The sequence below is a fragment of the Melitaea cinxia genome, chromosome 11 (assembly GCF_905220565.1).
Source record: "Melitaea cinxia chromosome 11, ilMelCinx1.1, whole genome shotgun sequence".
NCBI lineage: Eukaryota > Metazoa > Arthropoda > Insecta > Lepidoptera > Nymphalidae > Melitaea > Melitaea cinxia.
Genome location: NC_059404.1, coordinates 982409 through 1005435, shown reverse-complemented (window position 1 = coordinate 1005435; position 23027 = coordinate 982409). Strand labels below are relative to the sequence as shown.

Below are 23027 nucleotides of genomic sequence, written 5' to 3'. Positions count from 1 at the left end.
ATGAAATAAACACAATCACTTATGACAATACAGCCCAGAATTTGTTAGTTGACAAAACACTAAACACTGCACATATTGCAAAAGTGTTTTATACAGCAAATACAACAAATTCGATAACTTGTGACTAACTTAGTAACAGAAATTTCACATCGCTTAATAAGGCCTTCTAATATATCACTAAATCACATGCAGCCATCTTGAAAACATCTAAATAAACATTACAAATTAAAATAATTACATTAAAATTATCATAGCAAATAAATTCCATAATCATTTAACGAAGAACTGTGTCAATTCAATGTCAGTAATCTCGAGGGTCAAATTAAAACAGTTCTTTGACTACAATGTCAGAAACCTTGAATGCACTTATTTCAACTTCATAAAGAACCGTACTTAAAGATATTTTGGTTGCAGACACTTAACATTACATGTGTGTTGATATGTATCTATCCAGACCCACGTTCTTCTCAACGATATCACTATCAGTCTTTACCTCGTCTATCACTTTAGCTTCTTCTAACTTTATCATCATGATGGCTCCGATGGATACTGCAAAATAATTAAAATATAACATTTAGTAAATTACGTTCAAGGTATTTAAGATAAGGTACTCTGAAAATATTTAAGCACTATGCTAATATGCTAAATGACTTTTAAATTTAGGGTAATGAGCTATAAATTTAGGGTCTTACTATAGTTTGAAATAATTCTTGAAGGAAAAGGCATTTCTTGATCCCTTTACAATTTTGGGTACCGATGTCCGTTTTCGTATAAATTAACAAATTCTGTATAAATAGATAAATATCGATCATTTTGCATAATTGTTTTAGACGACAAGAAAATATAACTCCTTGGAGGAATTGGGGATACGGTCGGAAACGCGCTTGCGATGCTTTTGGTGTTGCAGATGTCTTTAAGCTACGGTAATCGCTTACCATCAAGTGAGGTGTACGCTTGTTTGGCGACTTATTTATATAACAAACGTTAAGAAAAAGTTTAATAAAGTAAAAGTTCTAATACACCAAATAACAAAGTGCTTACTCCTAAAGTTTGGAAAAAAAATGTTACTTACGTGCTAATAAAGCAGCGACGGATACGAATGGTGCCGGACATGAGTAGTCCAGTAAGACTCCCACTGCTAGGTTTGAAGCCACCCCCCCAGCGCGACCCCACCAAGCACCCCAACACACACCAAGACCCCTGAAATTAAAATGTTGTAAAATGAACGATTGGGGCTGATCTATTACTTCTGAAGAATCCTTTAATTATGTTTACATATTCATAAAATTTTGGTGATACTAACTCAATTTTGGAACCTTGAAGCAATGCACAAAATGAAAACTGATATAAAAACTATGACGCTTCAGCCTATAATATCCCACTGCTGGACATAGACCTCTTTCCTCATGTAGGAAAAAAGTAACGATCGCTATCAGGTGTACATGATAGCAGCCGGGACCGACTCTCCGTGCTCTTCGAGGCACGGTGGGGAGACTCACAAGGATTGCACAAACACCCAGACTACAATAAACATCTGTATGGCCAATAAAACCTATTATCAAAACAAAATGTATAAATTTAGATATTACCCATATAACATATCCACTATTTAAATATCCACAACAAACTACTAACAACATAATAAGATATTAATATATAAATAAGTAATAAATAAACGCCTCACACTCAACGGCCTCTACTATGATTTACTCCTGTGGTCCGGAAACATACAATACACAAGCACAAACGCCCAGACCACAGCAAACGTCTGTATGGCCAACAAAAGGAATGCCATGTGCCACAACCGTGTGCTGTCACCGTTGCGTTAACGCTTCGTAGCTCATATGTTACAATAGCATATTTCATTACAAGTGTGGAAAGGCCGTCATTGCAAAGAGTTCCGACAAATGTCTACCCGAGCCGAGGCGCAGCCGAAGGCGAGGGTTGACAGTCGGAACAAGTTGCAATGACGGTTCCGCACGTGTACTGAACGACTATTTTTAATACAGTTGCGAAAAAATGAAGCAATTTAATAAAATAATAAAAACACAATAAACTTAAAATGGCGCCAACCGTAGAATATAAGCAGCTTTTTTTTCTTCACCCATTCTGGTAGGCAAAGGGAGCTATGCCCAACAGGCAAGTCTTCAGTAGAAGTTTTTTATTGATATGGAATGAAAATGAAATTTAATGAGATGAAATGAAATGAAACCTAACCAAACTCGTTCAATCAAATCATTAAATCTGATATTGAAACAAATTAGTAGCTTCTTTTTAGAAATATACGTATTTGTATGAATCATAAAAACTTCTATGAATTTTTTTAGTAAAAACTTCATGGTTGGTTTTTCTTTTTAATAGACATTATTTTGACAGTTGGGAAAGAGAACGCACGAGTTCGGAAAAGGTAAAAAAAAAGCACGAGTATGCAATAGCCCACATCCCGAACGCTATAGTCCTTGCAATACGCCACTTTTTAGCAACTGTATTAAAAAATATGATTCTTACCCCAACTTGGGCGGCAGAGCGTGCAAGAGCAGCCGTATGAGCAGCACGTTCCCGTTGAGCGACGCGGCGTTGAGTGCGGCGGCGGCGGCCACGGCCAGCGGCGCGGGCGCGGCGCAGGCGCACACGGCGGCGGCGAGGCAGCCGCTCGCCAGCGCGCACGCGCCCGCGCACAGCGCCGCCGCGCGCCGCACGCCCGCGCCGCCGCGCGCCGACACCAGCGCGCACGCCGCGTTGCCGAGCACGCAGCACGCGCCCACTATCAGGCCCGATGTGAATACCTGGACAGACAAAATAAAAGTTTTTTTAATGAAGCCTTTGTCTAGATAAATATAGCAGTGGGACGTTACATGCTGTATATTTACACTATATAATTGTGTTTGCTCGCAAACGAAAAAAAACCGACTTCAATTACATCGACGAGTAATACAACGTAGATCGACGAAAAAATAGTCAAGTAACTACGCGTTATCAAAGATTACTCAAAAATTATATGAAATCTCCTAAACGTCGGCGGACGCTCGGTATTTTTTCAAAGCTTTCTTTCCGGTCTGGGTACATGTTGGATTCCTCACCGTACCTCGGAGAGCACGTCAAGCAGTCGATCCCGGTTGTGATCATCGACCATCATATCACACCTGATAGCGATCGATACTCATAGTAGGGATTATGTCCGCAAACGTTCATTGATGTATGTTTCCCTACGATGTTACGGGTCGAATTAAAGAATCAACATCTTTTACTGTATCAATCAATGTACTGAATAGCAGATAGTAGGTAACGCATATAACTACACACTTTCCTAATTAAAATAATGCAAAATGGTTAAAGATAGTCAAAATAAAGCATCCTATGTTATGAAATAATAAACAGTCAGATGAAAACATTATATTTCAGTGATTTATCTAGAGTAAACAGTGTTAAAAAAAGTATGTGTGTCACCTTTGACACACGACTGGAGTTTACTCCTTCAGATTGACTCTACATAGGCACAAAAAGTCTTACTAGTCTGAGTAAAAGATTAACGAAACGTAACGAGGTCGTTCGTTCAGTAGATTTTACTACTCATATCTTTTCATACCGGGATCCTTGTATGAAAATCTATTCTTAAGAAGTTAACTTCAATAATAATTTAAAATTAATTTGTATCAATAACTTATATTATTTAACTTTATAAATTGACGCCGCGTTAGGGCAATGGTAACAGCCATGGATTGTACCTGTTGCGCTGGCGGTTGCGCGTTCGATCCTCGCACATGACAAACATTTGTATTGGCCATACAGGTGTATGCCGTGGTCCGGGTGTTTGTGCAGTCCTTGTGGGTCTCCCCACCGTGCCTCGGAGAGCACGTTAAGCCGTCGGTCCCGGTTGTTATCATGTACACCTGATAGCAATCGTTACTCATAGTATATATCCGCCAACCCGCATCAGAGCAGCGTGGTGGATTAAGCTCTGATCCTTCTCCTACATGGGGAAAGAGGCCTATGCCCAGTAGTGGGATATTACAGGCTGAAGCGTAATAACTTATATTTCATTTACCGAATCGTTAATAGTTTCATTACATATCTCTTCGTGCATATAAACACTGGCATTGTATTTTGGAGTGGAGAAATTGTTGTAAGTCTTGGCTATATCCTTCCACGCGACGTTACTTGCATTGAAGAGCATTGCGTTTTCTGGTAAAGGAAGAGATATATTCGCTGTACAAGGTTTCCCTTGCGTCCGGAGGAGAAGTTCTGGGATCCAGAAGTTAAGACCAAAACCACTGAAAAAAATGAGTAGTTTTAGGAATTAATTTAGTAAATCCTTAGTTTTATTTAATAGTTTGTATTGAAAAACATTCAGAATTAAATATAATTGAAAAGGATTACAAGAGAGAACAGTAAAAAATAATGATATTATCAATCGATTATTATCTAATCTATTGTATTTGTGGTTAAAAGAAAATAAAATAAAAAATTACAGTGAAATACAAATTGAAGTGTTGTAATTTTAACAAATAATAAATAAAAAACTATTAAATAGAGCCTTATAGGCCAATTTCAATCATGTCGTAATAATAAGTAGCATTATCAAAAAAAAAACGAGTGTGCTTTAGACCACACGACTGAAGTAAAACTTCTTTAGCAATAGCCCTGCACTGCGTCTTATTGTTAGATTCACGAAACGTAACCGTGCTCGCACCTCTCTCTCTCGCTCCATTCCCATTTCCCGATCACACTTTTCGTAACGCTCTCGTCACGCATTCACTAGCTTACCCCCCAAGTCAAGCGTGCGTAAAAAAGTTTTACTTCAAAAAGTTGTTTACGAAAAACTACACGATTAAAGTAAGATGATTGTTACTGTAGATGAATATATTGACATGGTGGAAACAATAACAGATGACAAAGATTTAAGCGCAAAATACAAAAACATCTATACTGATTCCATCAAATTTGACTTTTAAAGTATTCTAACAACTATAGAAGGTTCTTACGGATCGAAAAGATAAGGAAATTAGTCAGAAAATAGTAAAAATTTAGAAAATGTTTTGTCTAAATTGCTTGATTCAAATAGGCTTCAAAAGCACGTGAATTGAAAATAATATTTGTTTTATAATTAAAACATTAGTTAATAATAATTATAGTGAAAAGTGAAGCTGGACGGGACTTGGACATATGTCAAGAGACAGTTAAAAGAAATGGACTAAGTTAGTAATAGTTATGGTATCCAAGAGATACTAAAAGAAATAGAATGAGACAAACGAAAAGATGGGAAGATGACTTCAAGAAAATAGCTGGTCCGGTATGGACTCGTATAGTAAGAGACAGGAACACGTGGAAATCTTTAGAGCAGGCTTTTGTGAACAGACAAGCTGTTCCAAGCAAAAATCTAGTTGCCGATCATTCAAATGCAAGTTAGAATTGATTACACCAATTTGATTGTAGAAAGTAGACGCGTAATGCATTTATTAATGGTAAGGAAAGAAACAGCACTAAAGACTTATGTTATTATTTACTAGCTGGCGGACAGACTTCGTTCTGTCAAAAGTTAATAGTAAAAGGTAATTAATGGGCCTTAAGAAACATACGAAAAATAAATTAGCCGAATTGGTCGAACCGTTCTGGAGTTATGGGCTTAGCAACATTCATTTTTATTTATATAGATTTATAGTTAAAAGTGAAGCTACCACCAATTCTGAATGTACATTCAGGATAGAAAAATTGGTGAGAATCTCTACAGTTACTTTAAAACAAAAGTAATAAAAATATATTTTATGATAAAATAAATAATATCTTGCATGATTCATTATTTACACTCGCCTTTGATAGTTTGCATGTCATGGGGTCAGACAGTTATAAGTATAATAAACTCACGCGGCCATATTTGCAAAGAAAACGAAGAGAAGGAGGCTGGATTTTACAGCATACGACTTAGAGACGAGCATCCTAAGGTCCTTCAAAACACCGATGAACAGCGCTTTCGTCCTACTCTGGTCTCCGTTTATAGTTTTTGACATGAATATGTTTTCTTGTATGAGCTTCTTTATCTAAAATTACACAAATTTTTACAATTTTAATAAAGCGATTTATAATTTTAATAATGTAAATTTTATAATGTTTATTTTTATTTATCATTATTTTGTATATAACCCAATCATCATAATCATCATCATCATCATCAATTTTGAGCAATTAAAGTTCAATAATATTAAGTGTACAAAAGTGTACCCTTTCTCTCTATCATCAATTATGTCTATTCTGTTACCATACATACTTTGGAGAAAATCATAATTTTCTAAAATTTTGTATCATGTCGTTGAAGAGCGATTGCAATAATTTCTAAATATTCAGTGCAAAAATTTGCATTCTACAAAATAAGTTATGAGACATAAATATTCACCAAACCTTTGTAGACCATTTAAATCTATAGGACGGACTCTGGTTGTCATTTCAAAACTCCCGATATTTCATTGATGATCCACCATGGTCACATGGACCGACAATCGCAATAAATTTCGTAGAATCAAAACCGTGAGAAAGTTTAAAAAAAGTAATATAAACTAATACTCACTTTAAACTCTGACTTTGACCCATTGTTACATTTATTTATGTAGGCAATAATCTTCAGCGCCCTGTCACTTCTATTTGTATCGGACATCAGTCTTGGACTTTCTGGCAGAAACATGAGCCATATACCCGATAGGAAGCCGGGTATACTGCCTAACGCGAGATACAGTCGCCAGGAATAAATGGGCAGTAACGTGGTGTAACCAGGTAGCTTAAACGGTATAACCAACCACGCGATCGCTGAAAACAAAAAACAAAAAACTTTGTTGAAAACAGCTAAACTTGTTCAATTTCTGTTGGTAAGAAAACTCTGTAATATATATATTTTTTACAATATAAATCAATTTCAATATCTTCTTTTTAGACAATGTTGTTTTTATATATATATAATGCTTAATATATTAATTAAAACAAATGAAAATCGGCTAACAATTGCCTAGAATCTCGTAGCGTAGCCAAAAACCAAAACCTAAAGTTAAGCTTAGAACATTTGTCCTAATCAGTGAATAGAAAATTTAAGACTTATCTGATTCTAGAACTTTCTTTTTAAAATATACATTAAAATTTTAACCCCTTTTTTCACCTGTAATAATTAAACGTATTGGGGCCATTATTATTTTAGACGACCTTGATTCAAAAGACGAAACCCAAAAAAACAATTCTAAAAAAAAAACTTCCGTTGACAAGCACGTACTTAATCTTATAGTAAGACACAAGTGATTACTTAGCTTAAAAAAATATGATAAAAACGAAAGCATGCTATTGCGATATAAGTGTTTGACAGGTCTAAAAAAATATTCGAACACACCTCTAAGAGTTAACCTCTAAGAAAAACCGTTATAACTTGTTAATGTATGTCTAGACTAATGTTTAATGTTGTTATAAATTGTTTTGTGTGGTAATAAAAATAGAAGTGAAATTATGCTGTATATTTTTAACTAGCGACCCGCCCCAGCTTCGCACGGTTGCAAAAATTATCAGTGTTCCTCTGATATATTAGGCATGCATTAAACATATTAACCTTCTCTGGAATCATTCTATTTACTAAAGAAAACCATACCAAAATCCGTTTCGTACTTTTAAAGATTTAAGCATACTGGCAGCGGGAAGCGACTTTGTTTCATACTATGTAAATATAATTACAAATGCTATTTTGCGTCTCTTGCTTTGAAATTGATATTGGACTTAAAAGAACTCTTAATATATTTTTTTAATAGTAAAATAAATAAATAAATATCTACACAATACACACACGGTCCTCTGCTCCTAAACAAGCAATTAAATGCTTGTGTTATAGATAACAACCGACTGGTATAGCTAAATTTTTATTTCGATAAACATACATGCAAATAATACATATATTATTTATAAAATATATATATTACAACCCGACTCGGGGTGGGAATCAAACCCACAACCACCGGAGCAGAAAATAGGGTCACTACAAACTACGAATTAGTAAAATGTATGTAATAAGCAGTTCTAGACCAACACAGTTGAATAACTACAGACAGATCAATTAATTCTTTATTATATAATTTTTTTATGCGTAGGATGATGATTTTATTAACTGGTTTATTATTATTATTATTTTTTTATCTGTATTGCAAGTTAAATTTTTTATCTAGTGTTCACCTTATTAGGAATACATTAATAATAAAGAAACAAAAAAATGATTCAGCTAATAAAAAAATATCGGGCGATCCGTATAATCTTAAGAAAGTTTTTGCCATAGATGTTTTTAACGCATGCGCTGTCACCTGTCACTGCGATTATTGATATCAATAACTTTAAAAAAATTAATGAAAGAATATCGTAGCACTTTCTCTTTCATGTGTGATTTTTTTTGTCCCGATTCATTTGAAATGTAAATGAAAGTGAACCGTGCTATGAGGTCACATTCGAATCACTGAATTCACAGTTGTATTTGTTCAAATTGTAATGGTGTTAGTAATCGTATTTTTAACTTTTTAAAACAGAGATGAGATTAGAAAAATTATAGGTGTCGAGAGTCAAGTCACTGATGGGCGTAAATTAATAAGTTCTATTAATGGGATCGATCCATACTTATAAAATACAGAAACTTGGTCCAAATTAGTTAAAAAAAATCTTAGTTTTGATGTAGAGGTCTAACTTCAATTTTGATGTAAATTTCATTTTGATGAATTAGAAGAAGATATAGAAATGGACTAGTAAGTCTAAAGAAGCCTACACACATTCATGCAGATGAAGTTACACAGGCTAGTTTAAATACATGAGTTATTGTACCTGGTAATATGAGCCAAGCTGCCACGAAGCTCATTCCGGTCACGTCAAGATAGAATTGCCTTCGTTTTGCTCCGACCAAATCAGAGAGATATGTGAAAACCAATGTTGATGGAGCACCTGAAACAAAAAATATCTTCACTTAATATTATAAGCGTAGGTTTGATAGCGTTGACTTTAAAAATAACACGTAACTGAATTTTAATGACAGTCTTTAATTAGGATTGCAGAAAACCGGGATGTTTGGGACGACTTGACCTATGTCCATTGCCATTGCCGTTAGTTGTGTTAACAGTTAACTTATACTTATTCAAAAATAACATTAAAAAAAAACTCGAAGCAAAAATCCAACCCAGGACAGTCCCTAAAGCAGAAAGCAGGGTTACTGCCAACTGTACTAACTTGTCTAAATTTCTACATCTGTAAAATTATAAATTAATCAACTAAGATTGTCTACTGTATACGAAAGAAACTCATAGATTAGTTTGTCAAAGATGGTAAACGAATCTTAATAGGCAAAAATAAACTCCAATTTAAGTAACAAATATTCTGACATACCTGGTAAAAATTAAAGCCACTGGATCTTACCAATTAGAAACCCGTTGAGAGTCCTAGCTGCTAGCAACAGGCGATAATCTGACACGGTGCTCTGGGCCAGCAATATCGTGGAATCCACTAGCAGAGTCAGACTAAGTATGTTTTTCCTCCCGAAGACATCACCCACAATACCCCAGAAGAATGCACTCGCTACACCACCTATTTACAAGAATAAGTGAGGTAAATCGATTTGATTCAGAAGCTTGTTAACTTTTTAATTAGTGATATTAAGCAAAGACTTCTAACTAATAGTGGAACTGATTTGTTATAGTAATTTGTGCGTAGCATAAAAATAGACGAAATGTTTTATTTTATATTTATGTACTTTCATTAATCACTTGGATTTGCGGCAATACTTATTTTGTATCCACCTATTATTTAGTTTTAAAGATAAATCAGCTATGATTGTCTAGTTCACAGGATACCGAATTAACGAAAGATAGCGAATCAAAATTTGGGCGTGCTAAACACTAATAAATATTGATTGCCTTTTTTAAAAATTTACCTATTACATTTTTGCATGTCTTGGGATAAAAATTAGAATTGCATATTCGTCAAAGTACTGAGACCTACTAGAATATAATCCGAATACTCTTAAGCATATTCGCTTAAAATACTAAGAGTCTCGTAAAAATGCTTATAACATATGCGAGTGTGTTTTTGAGGGCTATAGGAAGAATATGCAGTGTATCATGTGGTGTCACAATGACGTCTTTTCAATTAATCGTTTAACGGAAATAAGCTAAAGGAGTAAATTGATCTGTATCAATCGATTTGCGACGATCTCGCCTACGGTCAACGGGAGACTGACAAAATACGTATAAGATATTCACAAAACCAAATGTGATTATAAAAGGATATCCGGAATAACTTATCTAATGTACATATTCGTTCTTAAATTTATGAATTATTATTTGATGTAAGACTTGACTAATATTTCTAAACAATTCGTGATTGATATATCTTTGTGATATGATGTTTAATTTTCTGTTTAATTTATTTCCATTTAGTTTGAAGAACATTTAGTAAGAAAGTAACTTACCTGTATACACTTTCTGTAACATGTGTCAATTACGAAGCAGAGTTGCACAACAAAAGAAAAATCGCTATCTTTTTTAAATTGTGTGTTTAAGTGTTTTTAGTTAATCTTACATTTATTTGGAGCCGTTAAGAGTGAGGCTTTATTATTATTATTTCTTTTAAAAAACAGTAGTCCTCCAATGGTAGGTTTAAAGCCCTGGCCAAATATTATCATTATTAAAAAATACATTACGAACCACTCATAAACGCCATATTGATCAAGCCAGCCTGGTATGTGGTCAGCTGAAGTTCACAGCGTGCCGCTGGTAGCACGTATGACATCACGCAGTTCTCCACGCCCGTTGTAAAAAATGCAAGCGCACATGCACAGAGCACGCTGCGGCTAAAGCGGCCATAGCCTGAGGAATATAACATTTTAGCAATAATAACCACAGGTATCCTGAGAAACGCATTGGATTGAAGAAATTCTTCAGATATGTGTCAATCATACGCACAGTATCAAATCGGAGCAGTTTTCCTTTTTAATGCTATTAAAAATAATATTACAGTCAAAGAACCCGAAGTCTTAGGGATGCGTTCTGCTGACAGATATAGGATGATATTTGGGATAAGGTAGGCAACAGATTTGCAATGCTTCTGGTGTTATAAACGTCCATAGACAACAATAACCGCTTACCATCAGGCAGAGCGTACGCCTGTTTACCACTCTAGTGGTATGAAAAAGATTTGATAAGCAATTTAGCAATATTACGTAATATAAACGTACTGTGTGCTACGGTACTAAAGAATATAGCTACCCCCTCTCTTCCCGTGGGTGTCGTAAGAGGCGACTAAGGGATAACACAGTTCCGCTACCACCTTGGAACTTAAAAGCCGACCGGTGGCGGGGTAACCATCCAACTGCTGGCTTTGAAATACACAGGCCGAAGACGGGCAGCAGCGTCCTCGGTGCGACAAAGTCAGCCCTACGGTCACCAACCCGCCTGCCCAGTGTGGTGACTATGGGCAAAACACATGAGTTCACGCTATTTTTGCGTAAACTTGTGGAGGCCTATGTCCAGCAGTGGACTGTGATAGGCTGTAATGATGATGAATGATGACGTAAGTTTCAAACTTAAAATAGTCGCGTAATAAATTTGCATTCTTATAAAGAGGAAAAGCGTTTGAAGGTCATTCAAGGTATTGGAGCATCATCTAACCGCATTTTCTCATTATACAATAAAGTATGTACCGTATTAAGAGCTCGTAAAGTTTACAATCACCATATTGTCATAATAAAGGAGAGAACAATAACACGGTCAAGATAATGTTTAGAAATACTTTGCATTGTCTAAACACAGTTTGATTCAGAGCCATGTCTGTATAATTATATCGATCGGTATTCGTGATGATTAATTGTATTTACATAATAATATTGATAATGAGAGAAGGTGTTTCTAATTGCTTTAGGCGTAATAGCGACATCTTCAAGCTTTTTACCCTTTTCAAGAGATAGAATACTTCAAGGGTTGATTATAGATTACATTTTACATTCAGACTTATATGACTTATTAGAACACAAATATAACTTCCTAATATCTAGGTCCAGTCAATCACCAACCCGCCTGCCCAGCGTGGTGACTATGGGCAACACATATGAATTCATGCCATTTTTGGCGCGACATAATGGAAGCCTATGTCCAGCAGTGGACTGCGATAGGCTGAAGTGATGATGATGATGAGTGATGATTATCTAAGTTAGTAACGTCTATTTTGATCTGACATGTCTCTAAGGTGCGGTTTAGCAGATATTAAGGTTTATTGATTCTAAAATTTGTTTCCAATTAAAATAACCAAAAATTTTTTTACTACTCTACTACTTACTAATAACTTTTCTTCATCACCAATATTGATGTTTTTTTCATACTGACCCAGTGACAAAAAGCAATTTTATATAGTCTTACACGTATTTATAGTAATCACATCCAAGTTGTGTTATGAGTTATTTCAAGTGTTCAAATAAAGCATAAAAAGTGTTTGTCCATCGTTATTCTAGTTATAACGAGAAGCAAATACCGCACCCCCTTTATAGGAATTTGTAAACCTAACAATCGGAACATGTTATTTACTGTATTAATATTACGAAATTGTATCTTTGTTTTTATGTTGTAATGACAAAGCTGTTTTTAACCTACTTCAAAAAAGAAGGAGATTCTCAATTCCACTGTATTTTTAACTGACTTAAAAAAACAGGTGATTCTACGTTTGTATATACGTATTTTTAATACATATTAGAGATATTTTTAGAATTGTGAACCTATTCTGGTAAATATTAGCATAGCATTGGCGTTAGTCCGTCTATTGCAGACGATTTAAACAGTGCCAGGCAGACACTGTGTCGCCTAGGACATTCTTCAGGAAAACGCAGAGTTGTCTAAGCTCTGCGCCACCCTCTCGACTTCACCGGCTAGGCCCACAGAAACGACGAGTCGATACGTGTGGAGCCAGTTCGGCTGCAGGAGTCTTTCGCATTTTTGAGCTATGCCACGAATGCTTGACGGAGACCCCATCCCGGGTTTCAAATGAAGTTTTCCTTCTCCAGGACCGTGATGATTTTGAGCCAGGTTTATCCCTCGATCGCCTTTTACGACCCCCACGGGAAGAAAGGGAGTGGTGCTATTCTACTCGGCCGACACCACACGGCATCGGTAAATATTAAGGGCCTACCATATAAGATTAAGAATACATTTTTCAGGAGTGGTTCTGTATAAGTCTTTAAGAGATATCTCAAAGAGAAGCATTTGTACAATCAGTGATGCTAGTAACTTGCTAGAGCAGTAACAGACGAAAATAAATAAGTTTATATACGAAAATATGTATAGGAGTTTATATGGCGAAGCTCATACATGTGATCCCATAAAAAAATATGATTAACGAAAATGATGTATTAGTCTTAACTTTTAATAATTCACAGTTTTACTTCCCTTCACTATCATAATCAGTACAGTACTACCATTGTTTGAATTTTGCTAAATAAACAATATATCGGCATTATCAGAAGCTATCTGATCGAACTTCTAGTTCCTGTTAGCTTTCTAATACTGGGCAAAGCCCAGAGTACCCAGTAAATGGTCGGGTCTTGTAATCATATGGTTGAATATTAAGATACAAAAAATCTCTGAATACTTGTGTTACCGAATATAGCATTCTGAGAATTGAGCGTCGAACAGTTTTTTTGTAATGGAAGAGAGGGTGATGCCCTGCCGTGCAACTTTAATTGTTAATTCCCATAATACTTAATCACTCATCTATATCTCATAATACTTTATTACTTTGTAAAATAAAAGCATGATGGAGCTATAAGGTATTACTGAAATCTATATTTTTAATCTATACAAATAAATAAAATTGAAGTGTCTGTGTATAATATTAAAATAGCTGCTTTTTACTAAATGCATAGGGATGTATGTATACGCGGTACACATATCAAAATGACTTTTTTTTAAATTTTTGTCTGTCTGTCTGTGTCTGTCTGTCTGTCTGTGTCTGTCTGTCTGTCTGTTTGTTCCGGCTAATCTCTGTAACGGCTGGACTGATTTTGATTTGACTTTCACTGACAGATAGCTGATGTACTAAAGAGTAGCTTAGGCTACTTTTGACTGAACAATAATTTTTTTGTTAAGTTCCACGCAAACGAAGTCGCAGGCACGGCTAGTTTATCAATAAAAAGAAGTGTATATAACTCAGGTCTTTTTTTATGAAACTTGAACGCTTTCATGCTGTCGAATTTCAATAGTTTTCTAGGATATTCACGACGGCCTTAAAAAGGAACTTCTCAATTCATATTTTATGTGTGTTACTTCATAGCTTCTTACTGGGTCTACCGATTCGTTCTTTTATCACAAGCTGGTTGCCTGTCATGTGGTCCCATTTAAATTTGATCGAGATTTGATGATTACTTTTTCAGTTATCATAGATCATGCATTTGATTGATTGTTTTTATGACTATTGTTTATATATCACTTTTCGATGTCAATTAAAGACAGTTTTTTGTCGTTTGCAAGAAAACTATACCCGCAAGCGTCTGTTACAAATTTATTGAATCTAACTTAAGAGGGGATACGTATTCATACGTTGTTTATTGCCTTAGTTTATGGAGAATGAAAACAATAACTGTGAATTATTATGGCATTGAATGATGGCGGACGAAACCGCAGAATAACCGCCTCAATTTATATACTGACAAATAATAACTTTTTTCTATATATTGTCGATTTGCACTGCTTGAATGTTCCAAGTAACATATTTTAAAAATGTAATCTATGTTATAAATCATGATAGGTGCTAATATCAAAATTTATTATTATAGCATGTCAAATGAAACATTATGACTAGCTCGTTGGCTTAGTTTTTAGTCTAGTTTGTAGTGGCCCTGCTTTCGGGTCCGCGGGTTGTGGGTTAGATTCCCGCCTGAGTCTGGGTGTAGTATTTGTATTTATATATGTATTACTTCCATGTATATTTATAAAAAAGGCGTGTGTACTTATGTAAGCACGTGAAAAGTTATACTACATAAGCTAACAGGTGTTCGATTTTTTTCGTGTAAAAATTCACTCTCATAATCTTTCCCTAACGCGCCAAAAGAGTATAGCTTTAAAAAAATTGCTATATCAGCCCGCCTATGCCTATAGCTCATGCATTAAGTTGTTTATCTTAGGAACAAAAGACTATGTGTGTATGTTGTAATGTTAAAAAAACGAAACATATATTCCACTATAAACCTATTTTCTATAATATCGTGAAAGAATAAGTCATAGTGTATCAAACGGTATATATAGTCGAAAGTACTTCCCATCAATAAGGGAATTTTTGAGATGTCTTACATATGTTTAAAGTTGCATCATTCTGTTCGCAATAACTTGTTTACCACTTTAACAATTACAAACGTCAAGAAAGAAACAGATTTAAGCCCGTTGGAATTGCTGGATTTTTTTTTTTAAATTATATTTTCGTTGAACGTTTTGAACAAAACCCGTTCCGTTTTTCATTTTTTCGTTCATTTATCTCTTTTATTCTTGTTTCAATCTGTCTCTCTCGAGTGATGTGGTGATGTGAAAGAAACATTTGTAATTATTGTTATTATTTATAATGAAACAACTTTTTCGGAACAACATTTAAAGAATATAGCCACCCCCTCTCTTCCCGTGGGTGTTGTAAGAGGCGACTAAGGGATAACACAGTTCCACTATCACCTTGGAACTTAAAAAGCCGACCGGTGGCGGGATAACCATCCAACTGCTGGCTTTGAACTACACAGGCCGAAGACGGGCAGCAGCGTCTTCAGTGCGACAAAGCCAGTACTGCGGTCACCAACCCGCCTGCCCAGCGTGGTGACTATGGGCAAAACACATGAGTTCACGTTATTTTTGGCGTGAACTTGTGGAGGCCTATGCCCAGCAGTGGACTGTATAGGCTGTAATGATTATGGCTTATTAAGTGTTTTTAGATCCCCGACGTTTCGGATACTTTAGGATACTTTACAGTAACGATGGTCAAGGAAGTTCATTCGTCTTGTAGTTGTCGCGTGACGTCTGACGATATTTTGGAAAGATATATCTGTTAGCACTATTTCACTTTCAGTATTTTACGATACGTGAAGCAAAATCTTTGTACCCCATTTTACGAAAATTACGCGGACGGAGGAGTATGAAATTTCGCACACTTATAGTTTATATAGAGAAGGACTTCAGCATGCTAATATTATTATAAAAATATGCATAAAGCATACATTATAAAAGCATTGCACAAACTACCATGTTTTTGACACACACAGGCATATAGGCTCTTTTGTTTATTATTATAGAAGTATTGTCTTTGACAACAGAACCTTAACAATATACCTTATCCGGTCCAGATCACGCATGCCCAGTCCGGTCCTTCTAATCCCGAGTAGAAATTGTTTCGTGTTCTTTAGAAGGATCAGCCGGTTTGGTCCGGTACTTTTAAAAAACAATAAAAAACTACTTTTGAAATTATTTATGGTCGAATTTGGACCACTAGGCGATCACTAGTACATAAAAATATGAACAGATAATAATTGTAATTTGAAAACGCAATGGTTATAATTATGTTTTATAGAATTGGAACAATTTTTGTACTCAAAAATTTTCTAACTTTCTATTATTTCTGAATGAATCGAATGTAAATAATATAACATTGTCATTGGTCTTATTACGTATCGCACCTTGATAAAACTTTGAATAAAAACATTGGAGGTCTTTTTATATTTGATAGTTAGGACAAAACTTAATTAATCTTCGTCTGTTTGTCTGCTTGTAGTTTAATCGTCACAATAAGTCGACTGAATGGATTTAAATTGATGTGATTTGAATACTTTGACAGTTGAGACTTTATCCTAAGTATTCCAAACGATATACTCTGGACATGATATGATAGATAGATGATAAAAATTGAAATTCAAAATTGTGAAAGTCGCGGGTATACCTTGTAAATATAAAAATTAACTTATTGATAATAATATTTAAGATAATTAAAAAATCTAATCTCTATTGTATAACAATATATCACGTGCGATCCGACGTCATGACCTAATAATTGCTGAAACCGTCGAATTAAATCTTTGTTCTATTAAAATTATACACGTACAGTACAATATACACGTACTAAACACATTTGCACTACGACACATAGCTATTTTTTTAATTCTAACCGTTAATTTAAACATTTTTGAATATCATATCAAAAATTGACCGCTCCAGCGGGGTTCGAACCCGCGTCTCCGACTGACCGTGTCGGCGCTCTAGCCAATTAAGCTATGGAACCATGTACCCGCTAGAGCGAAATTTTTGATATGATGATTTTTATTTTCGGTTTAAGCGAATATCGATATTTTTGATTTGAATATCATATCAACAATTTTTAATATGATATTCAAAAATGTTTAGAATTCCTAATGTGTGGGTAACACAAAAATAAAATCGTACATACCGTTAATTTTGTTAATTTAGAGCTGCATTCAAGTGAAGAAAGTAATTACGTTCAGGCCATTTACCATCCAAAAAGTTTGCCTTATTAATGAAAAAAGTTGAATCCCCGTATTGTGACACATGCGGCTTGCTAGATGATGTACACTACATACTATGTGAATGTGATAAATACGAAACGGAGAGAGAATCATTGATGACACGTTTTAGTATAAATAAATTTGATATGGGTACCATTTTATCTGTGTTAACACAACCTTTGTCTGATTCAGCAAATTTGTTAGTTAATATGATCTTACATCATCAATGATTCTTTCTCCATTTCTTAGACATAGTGAGAATTAGGGTATGATGGGGCTGGCATGTCTGTGTAGACAAAAGTCCCTAAAAAAATAAAGAATAAAAAAAGTGAAGAAAGTCTTTCGTATCCTATATAAACCTTCTACATCAGGGGTTCCCAAACTTATTTTGTCTACTGCCCACTTTGAGAATAATTATTTAGTCGAGAGTCAAGAGCTCAGTCGATGTCTAAGAGTCCTTATAGATTAAATTACAAATCACCCCCAAAGCCTCTACGCAACGCCACAATTTTTTTTCTCTTACACCCCTTTAGTACTGCAGCGCCCACAAGGGGGCGTTATCGCCCACTTTGGGAAAGGCTATACCACAGAGAAATTTAAAATAAAATGCCGTATTGGTCTCGTCGGTCTCGAGTTTTGGCGTTAGCAATTTAATAACTTATTTTTATTTACATATGCACATGTAGGTACTTTTAACGATTCGCGGCGTCAAGACGCTCTAAAGATGTTAATCGTAGTTTCCATATTCGGTACAACAGTTTTGGTCATTGGGTTTTTGTAAAACGCAACAATGCTCAACAAAACACAGTTTATTAGTCCAAGTGGTGCTAATGAATACATAGCAAATATTTATATAATATCGTTCCTAGATTTCGCGCCCATGTATAAATTATAACATATTCAAAATGGGCAACAACATGACAATTGATTATAATACTATTATAGTATTAAACAAAGTCACTTCCCGCTGTCTGTATGATTAGATCTTTAAAACTACGCAACGGATTTCGATGCGGTTTTCTTTATTAAATAGAATGATTCCAGAGGAAGGTTTATTATACATGCATAATATAGTAGAGGAACACTGATAGTTTTAGAGGTTTCGAATGTGGTGTCGTAAACAAACACATTTTTTTGCGCTTACATTTCAAATGTTTATTTTATATTTAGTATCAGCATTACACCCGTGCTAAGTCGGGGCGGGTCGCTAGTATTACTATTACGTAATCTGTAAATTATAAATTGAATACTAATAATAGGCTTGATTTACTTTTAAGTTTTGATTGACATATTGTATGCTTATTGCATATATATCTTATATATATATTAATATGCTAAGGTTAAGATGTTTGCCCACCTTTTTACAAAAAAACCTCACAAGTACTCCATATAAATTATATAACATTTTATCGATAATTGCTTGCTCTACCGGCATCTACAACTAAGAAATGTGTTATTGCTTTTGTATTTATCAATTATTTAATTATTAAAATTATATATTTATATTATTGTTAACCTATATTGATATTATTTATTGTATTGTTATGTGTTAGTTTTAAATTATTATGCCTGTGTGGAGCCTGAGGTCAGTCTCACAGTCAGGAGTGGCCGATTGTGTGATGTGTAATCTTAAAGACGAAATGCGTAAAAGGGAATGTAAGAGTGAGTACGAGTGTTGTAAAGAATGATTGACATTGACAGACGAATGAGTGATAGGGAGTGTGTGCTGTGGTGTAAAGACGCCAAGTGCCAAGACGTGTAAAATTCTATTGTTCTGTATATTCGATTAAATCAGTATTTTTTTTAACGACTGTGGATGTTCTTGATTTCAATATATATGACGGTTTTTATATTGAAACAACGTCAACATGATTGACGGTCGATCTACACTTCGAATATTGTTTAAAAAGAAATTTTGCAAGAAAGAATAATAAAAAGAAATGTAATTTTGTAATGTGATAATTATTATATTTATTTAGTGCGAATTATTCGCACGGGTATTGCTAGTTATATTTATATATATGTACCACTTGCAACATAAAATTATACTTTTAATTAGAATATTTGTTTATGTATATAGGCCAGCTATTGTTAAGATATACTTATCAATAATCCATATAGAATGTTGTCCTCAAATTTCTTGTTAAACTTAAATTGCTACGTCAAGTAATGCTGTTGTTAATAATTAACTACTGTTTGCTTACTGTTACTTGCGACACCGATTAGTCCTAGTGAGCAATAGTCAGTTCTTGTGAGTACTACACGCATGGTCCTATAAGTAACCTCCTTGAAGTAAAACTTCTTTACGCATGCTTGATTTGGGAAGTAAGCTGGTGAAAGAGCGTTACGAAAAGTGTGATCGGGTGAAGCGAACGGAAATTGAGAGGGAGATATAAGTTAGTGATAGAAAGTCACGTTAGTTAAGCTTTACTTCAGTCGTGTAGTCTAAAGCACACTCGTTTTTTTTTATTAAAGATACTATACTTACTATTTTGGTGTTTAATAAAGGCGAATTATATTAGCACGTATTTGATAATTGTACGAGTACTATTTCTTCGAACTTGATATGTGACGGGTATATTCAGAAAACGGATGACATCAAAAGCACCTTTGAATCGTCGTTAAAAAAATAGACTTATTTATTTTTTAAATATACTTAGTTAAAATGAAGCCAGCAAAGATCCGGAATGTAAATTCTGTAGAGAAGAATTCGGAAAAATCTCCGTTATCTACTTTATAAAAAACTGTCAATTATTACTAATTTAGCTACTACTAAAATTATTTATTATTTTGTGTGGTTACGGCAGTAAGAATATAGCCACCCCCTCTCTTCCCGTGGGTGTCGTAAGAGGCGACTAAGGGATAACAAAGTTCCGCTACCGACTTGGAACTTAAAAAGCCGACCAATGGCGGGATAACCATCCAACTGGTGGCTTTGAAATAAACAGGCCGAAGACGGGCAGCTGCGTCTTCGATGCGGTAAAGCCAGCCCTGCGGTCACCAACCCGCCTGCCCAGCGTGGTGACTACGGACAAAACACATGAGTTCGCGCACTTTCGGCGCTAACTTGTGGAGGCCTATGTCCAGCAGAGGACTGCAATAGGCTGGAATGATGATGATGATGATGAATATCCGAACGACTTGGAAAATTCTTCTCTTGGTGTTTTCTTACTTTCTTATTTGTTATTTGCACGGTAAAACCTCACCCTTAGGACAGTTTTTTTTTTTTTTTTTTTTTATAAAACTTCTTTACGTACGCTTGACTTGAGAGGTATGCTGGTGAATGCGTGACGAAAGCGTTACTAAGAGTGTGATCGGGTGAGGTGAACGGAAGTTGAAAGGTAAGTAAGATGGAGCCAAAGAAGTTTTACTTCAGTCGTGTGGTCTAAAGAACACTCGTTTATTTAATACCGCGTACTTTATATCGCTTATTATACTTAATACGTAAACTCAAAAAAAAAAAATTGATCACAACACAAAAAAAAAAATAAACGAAAAAAAAGTTGCAGAACTAAGTTTGAAAGGTCACACTAGCGTGTACAGTTGAAGTGTTGCCTCTATTAATGTTATGGTTGTAAAAGTATGTTAGTCCGTACTGCTTTCACAATGGAAAACTACTCTCAACCGTTCAAGCCAACCGACGTTAAAGACTTACATAGTTAGCTTGTAACACATAGACAAATAAACGGCTAACTTCGTAGAAGCATAAGCTACAGGAAATTATATACCATATTTTGTGTTATACTAACTTTACGATATCACGATTTTAGCCATCATGTTAACTCCCATTGAAATATAGCCTATCAGTGATAAATAAGTGATTGTTCAACGAAAATAATACAATATTCATATAAATTTAGAGACGAACAGACATTAATAAAATTATTAATATATTTTTTTTATAAATGGCAGAAGTCCTATCGAAATTATTAAAATTATATTTTAAGAAAACTAATAATGATTAACTATTACAAATTGAATTATCTAATAATGATTAACTATATATGGATAACATTAGGTGAGGCTTATGCCCAGCAGTGGGCGTCCGTAAGCTGATGTGATGATAATGATGATAATGATTAACTATTACAACCAAAGTGTAGTTAAAAGATCTTAATCTAATTAATAATAAAAACATGTCAAAAACACTCTTATATAGTCACTTTACTAAAAATGTAATCATTACGTATGTATATAACTACTTATTAAATGTGAGCTATCACCGGTAAAAAACGAGATTCTTCTGAACTGAAACAGTTACTTTAAAACATCAATATCAAACTATATGATAAATCATAGACGCAATTTTAATTAAAAGTAAAGAAAAGTCAACAAATTTTCCTTAACAACTAACGCCATCTGTTATCAATTTCCCGTACTCACCGGCCGCGTCCAAAGCTGTCTCATAGTCAGCAATCTCTTGCTCCCGTTCTCCCGTACGGGACGCTAAAACAAAAACAAAGTCAGCATTCCTAGACCTGTTTCAACATAATCGACTATAGAAATGGCTGTTCCGATTTATTTTGCTTTTTCTTAACGATTTATTCTTTTTACCATTCCTTGAAATATTTAAAAGAACATTGACTCTTTGTTGTATGATGAAAAGTTGTAATTTTAAAAATAGAAACACTTATTTACTGTTAACTAAAAACTAATTAACTGTCACACAGTTGGACAAAATGTAGTTAAAAAAGTTTTATATTTTAGGAAAAATCATTAGAAATATAAAGTAATAAATGTAGGCTGTAAAAAATACATATTTTCATAATTATTATCAGTAACAATGTTTAACATTTTATCAACGAAAATTTCTGATGTTAATAAAATTAAATTAAATTTATTGTTGCACGGTTTTTTAATTATAAATTAATCAGTTTATTGCTTGTGAAACATTAAATCAATTGCATTACTGTTTTATCGATGCGTTTACACAGTGTTAGCGATAAGCCGATACTTTTTAAACATTCACAAATGTATTGAAATTTTTTGGATTTAAAAATGTAACTAGCTATGAATAATATATATAGCCTCAAAGAAAAAAATATATTAATTAACCTAGCAATATCTCATATCAGTTCCAAATTTAAATTTTACTATTTAAAATTCAGATTAACTTAATTAAAAAATAACCATATCATAGATAAAAAATAATTACCGTTACACAATATTTCAAACAACACAATTGAACACTTAATTTTAATAATTTAAAAATTACATCACATCTTTTAAATATTATTTTTAAAATCACTTTCTTTTTTGCACAGATATTTAAATTAATATACAGAACCTATTTTAATTAAAAAAAAATACTTACGTGTTTCCGTAGGCGCTATTTTGCACACCATTTTGTTATCACCACAATACGTCGGCAAGCGTCCACCGCGCCTCGAACTACACTGACTGACTGAGGTACTCTGACCGCGGTAGAACTACCTCGTATTTCAGAAGAACTGCCAAGTAAACTTACATCGAGTATACCTTTTTTATTAAGCTCATCAGTTTATTA

The 23027-nt window shown here is 34.4% G+C and overlaps 1 protein-coding gene across 1 annotated transcript; it reads right to left on the bottom strand.

Moving 5' to 3' along the window:
* Positions 1-424: 424 nt before the first annotated feature.
* Positions 425-22866, bottom strand: LOC123657961 (synaptic vesicle glycoprotein 2B-like). The gene is made up of 11 exons (XM_045593441.1): positions 22836-22866; positions 21905-21967; positions 10695-10856; positions 9409-9576; positions 8824-8940; positions 6560-6795; positions 5863-6035; positions 4046-4271; positions 2509-2786; positions 1073-1200; positions 425-549 (listed from the first exon to the last, which is right to left on the bottom strand). Exons 1-11 carry the CDS (start codon positions 22864-22866, stop codon positions 425-427), a joined length of 1707 nt encoding a protein of 568 aa, XP_045449397.1.
* Positions 22867-23027: the final 161 nt, after the last annotated feature.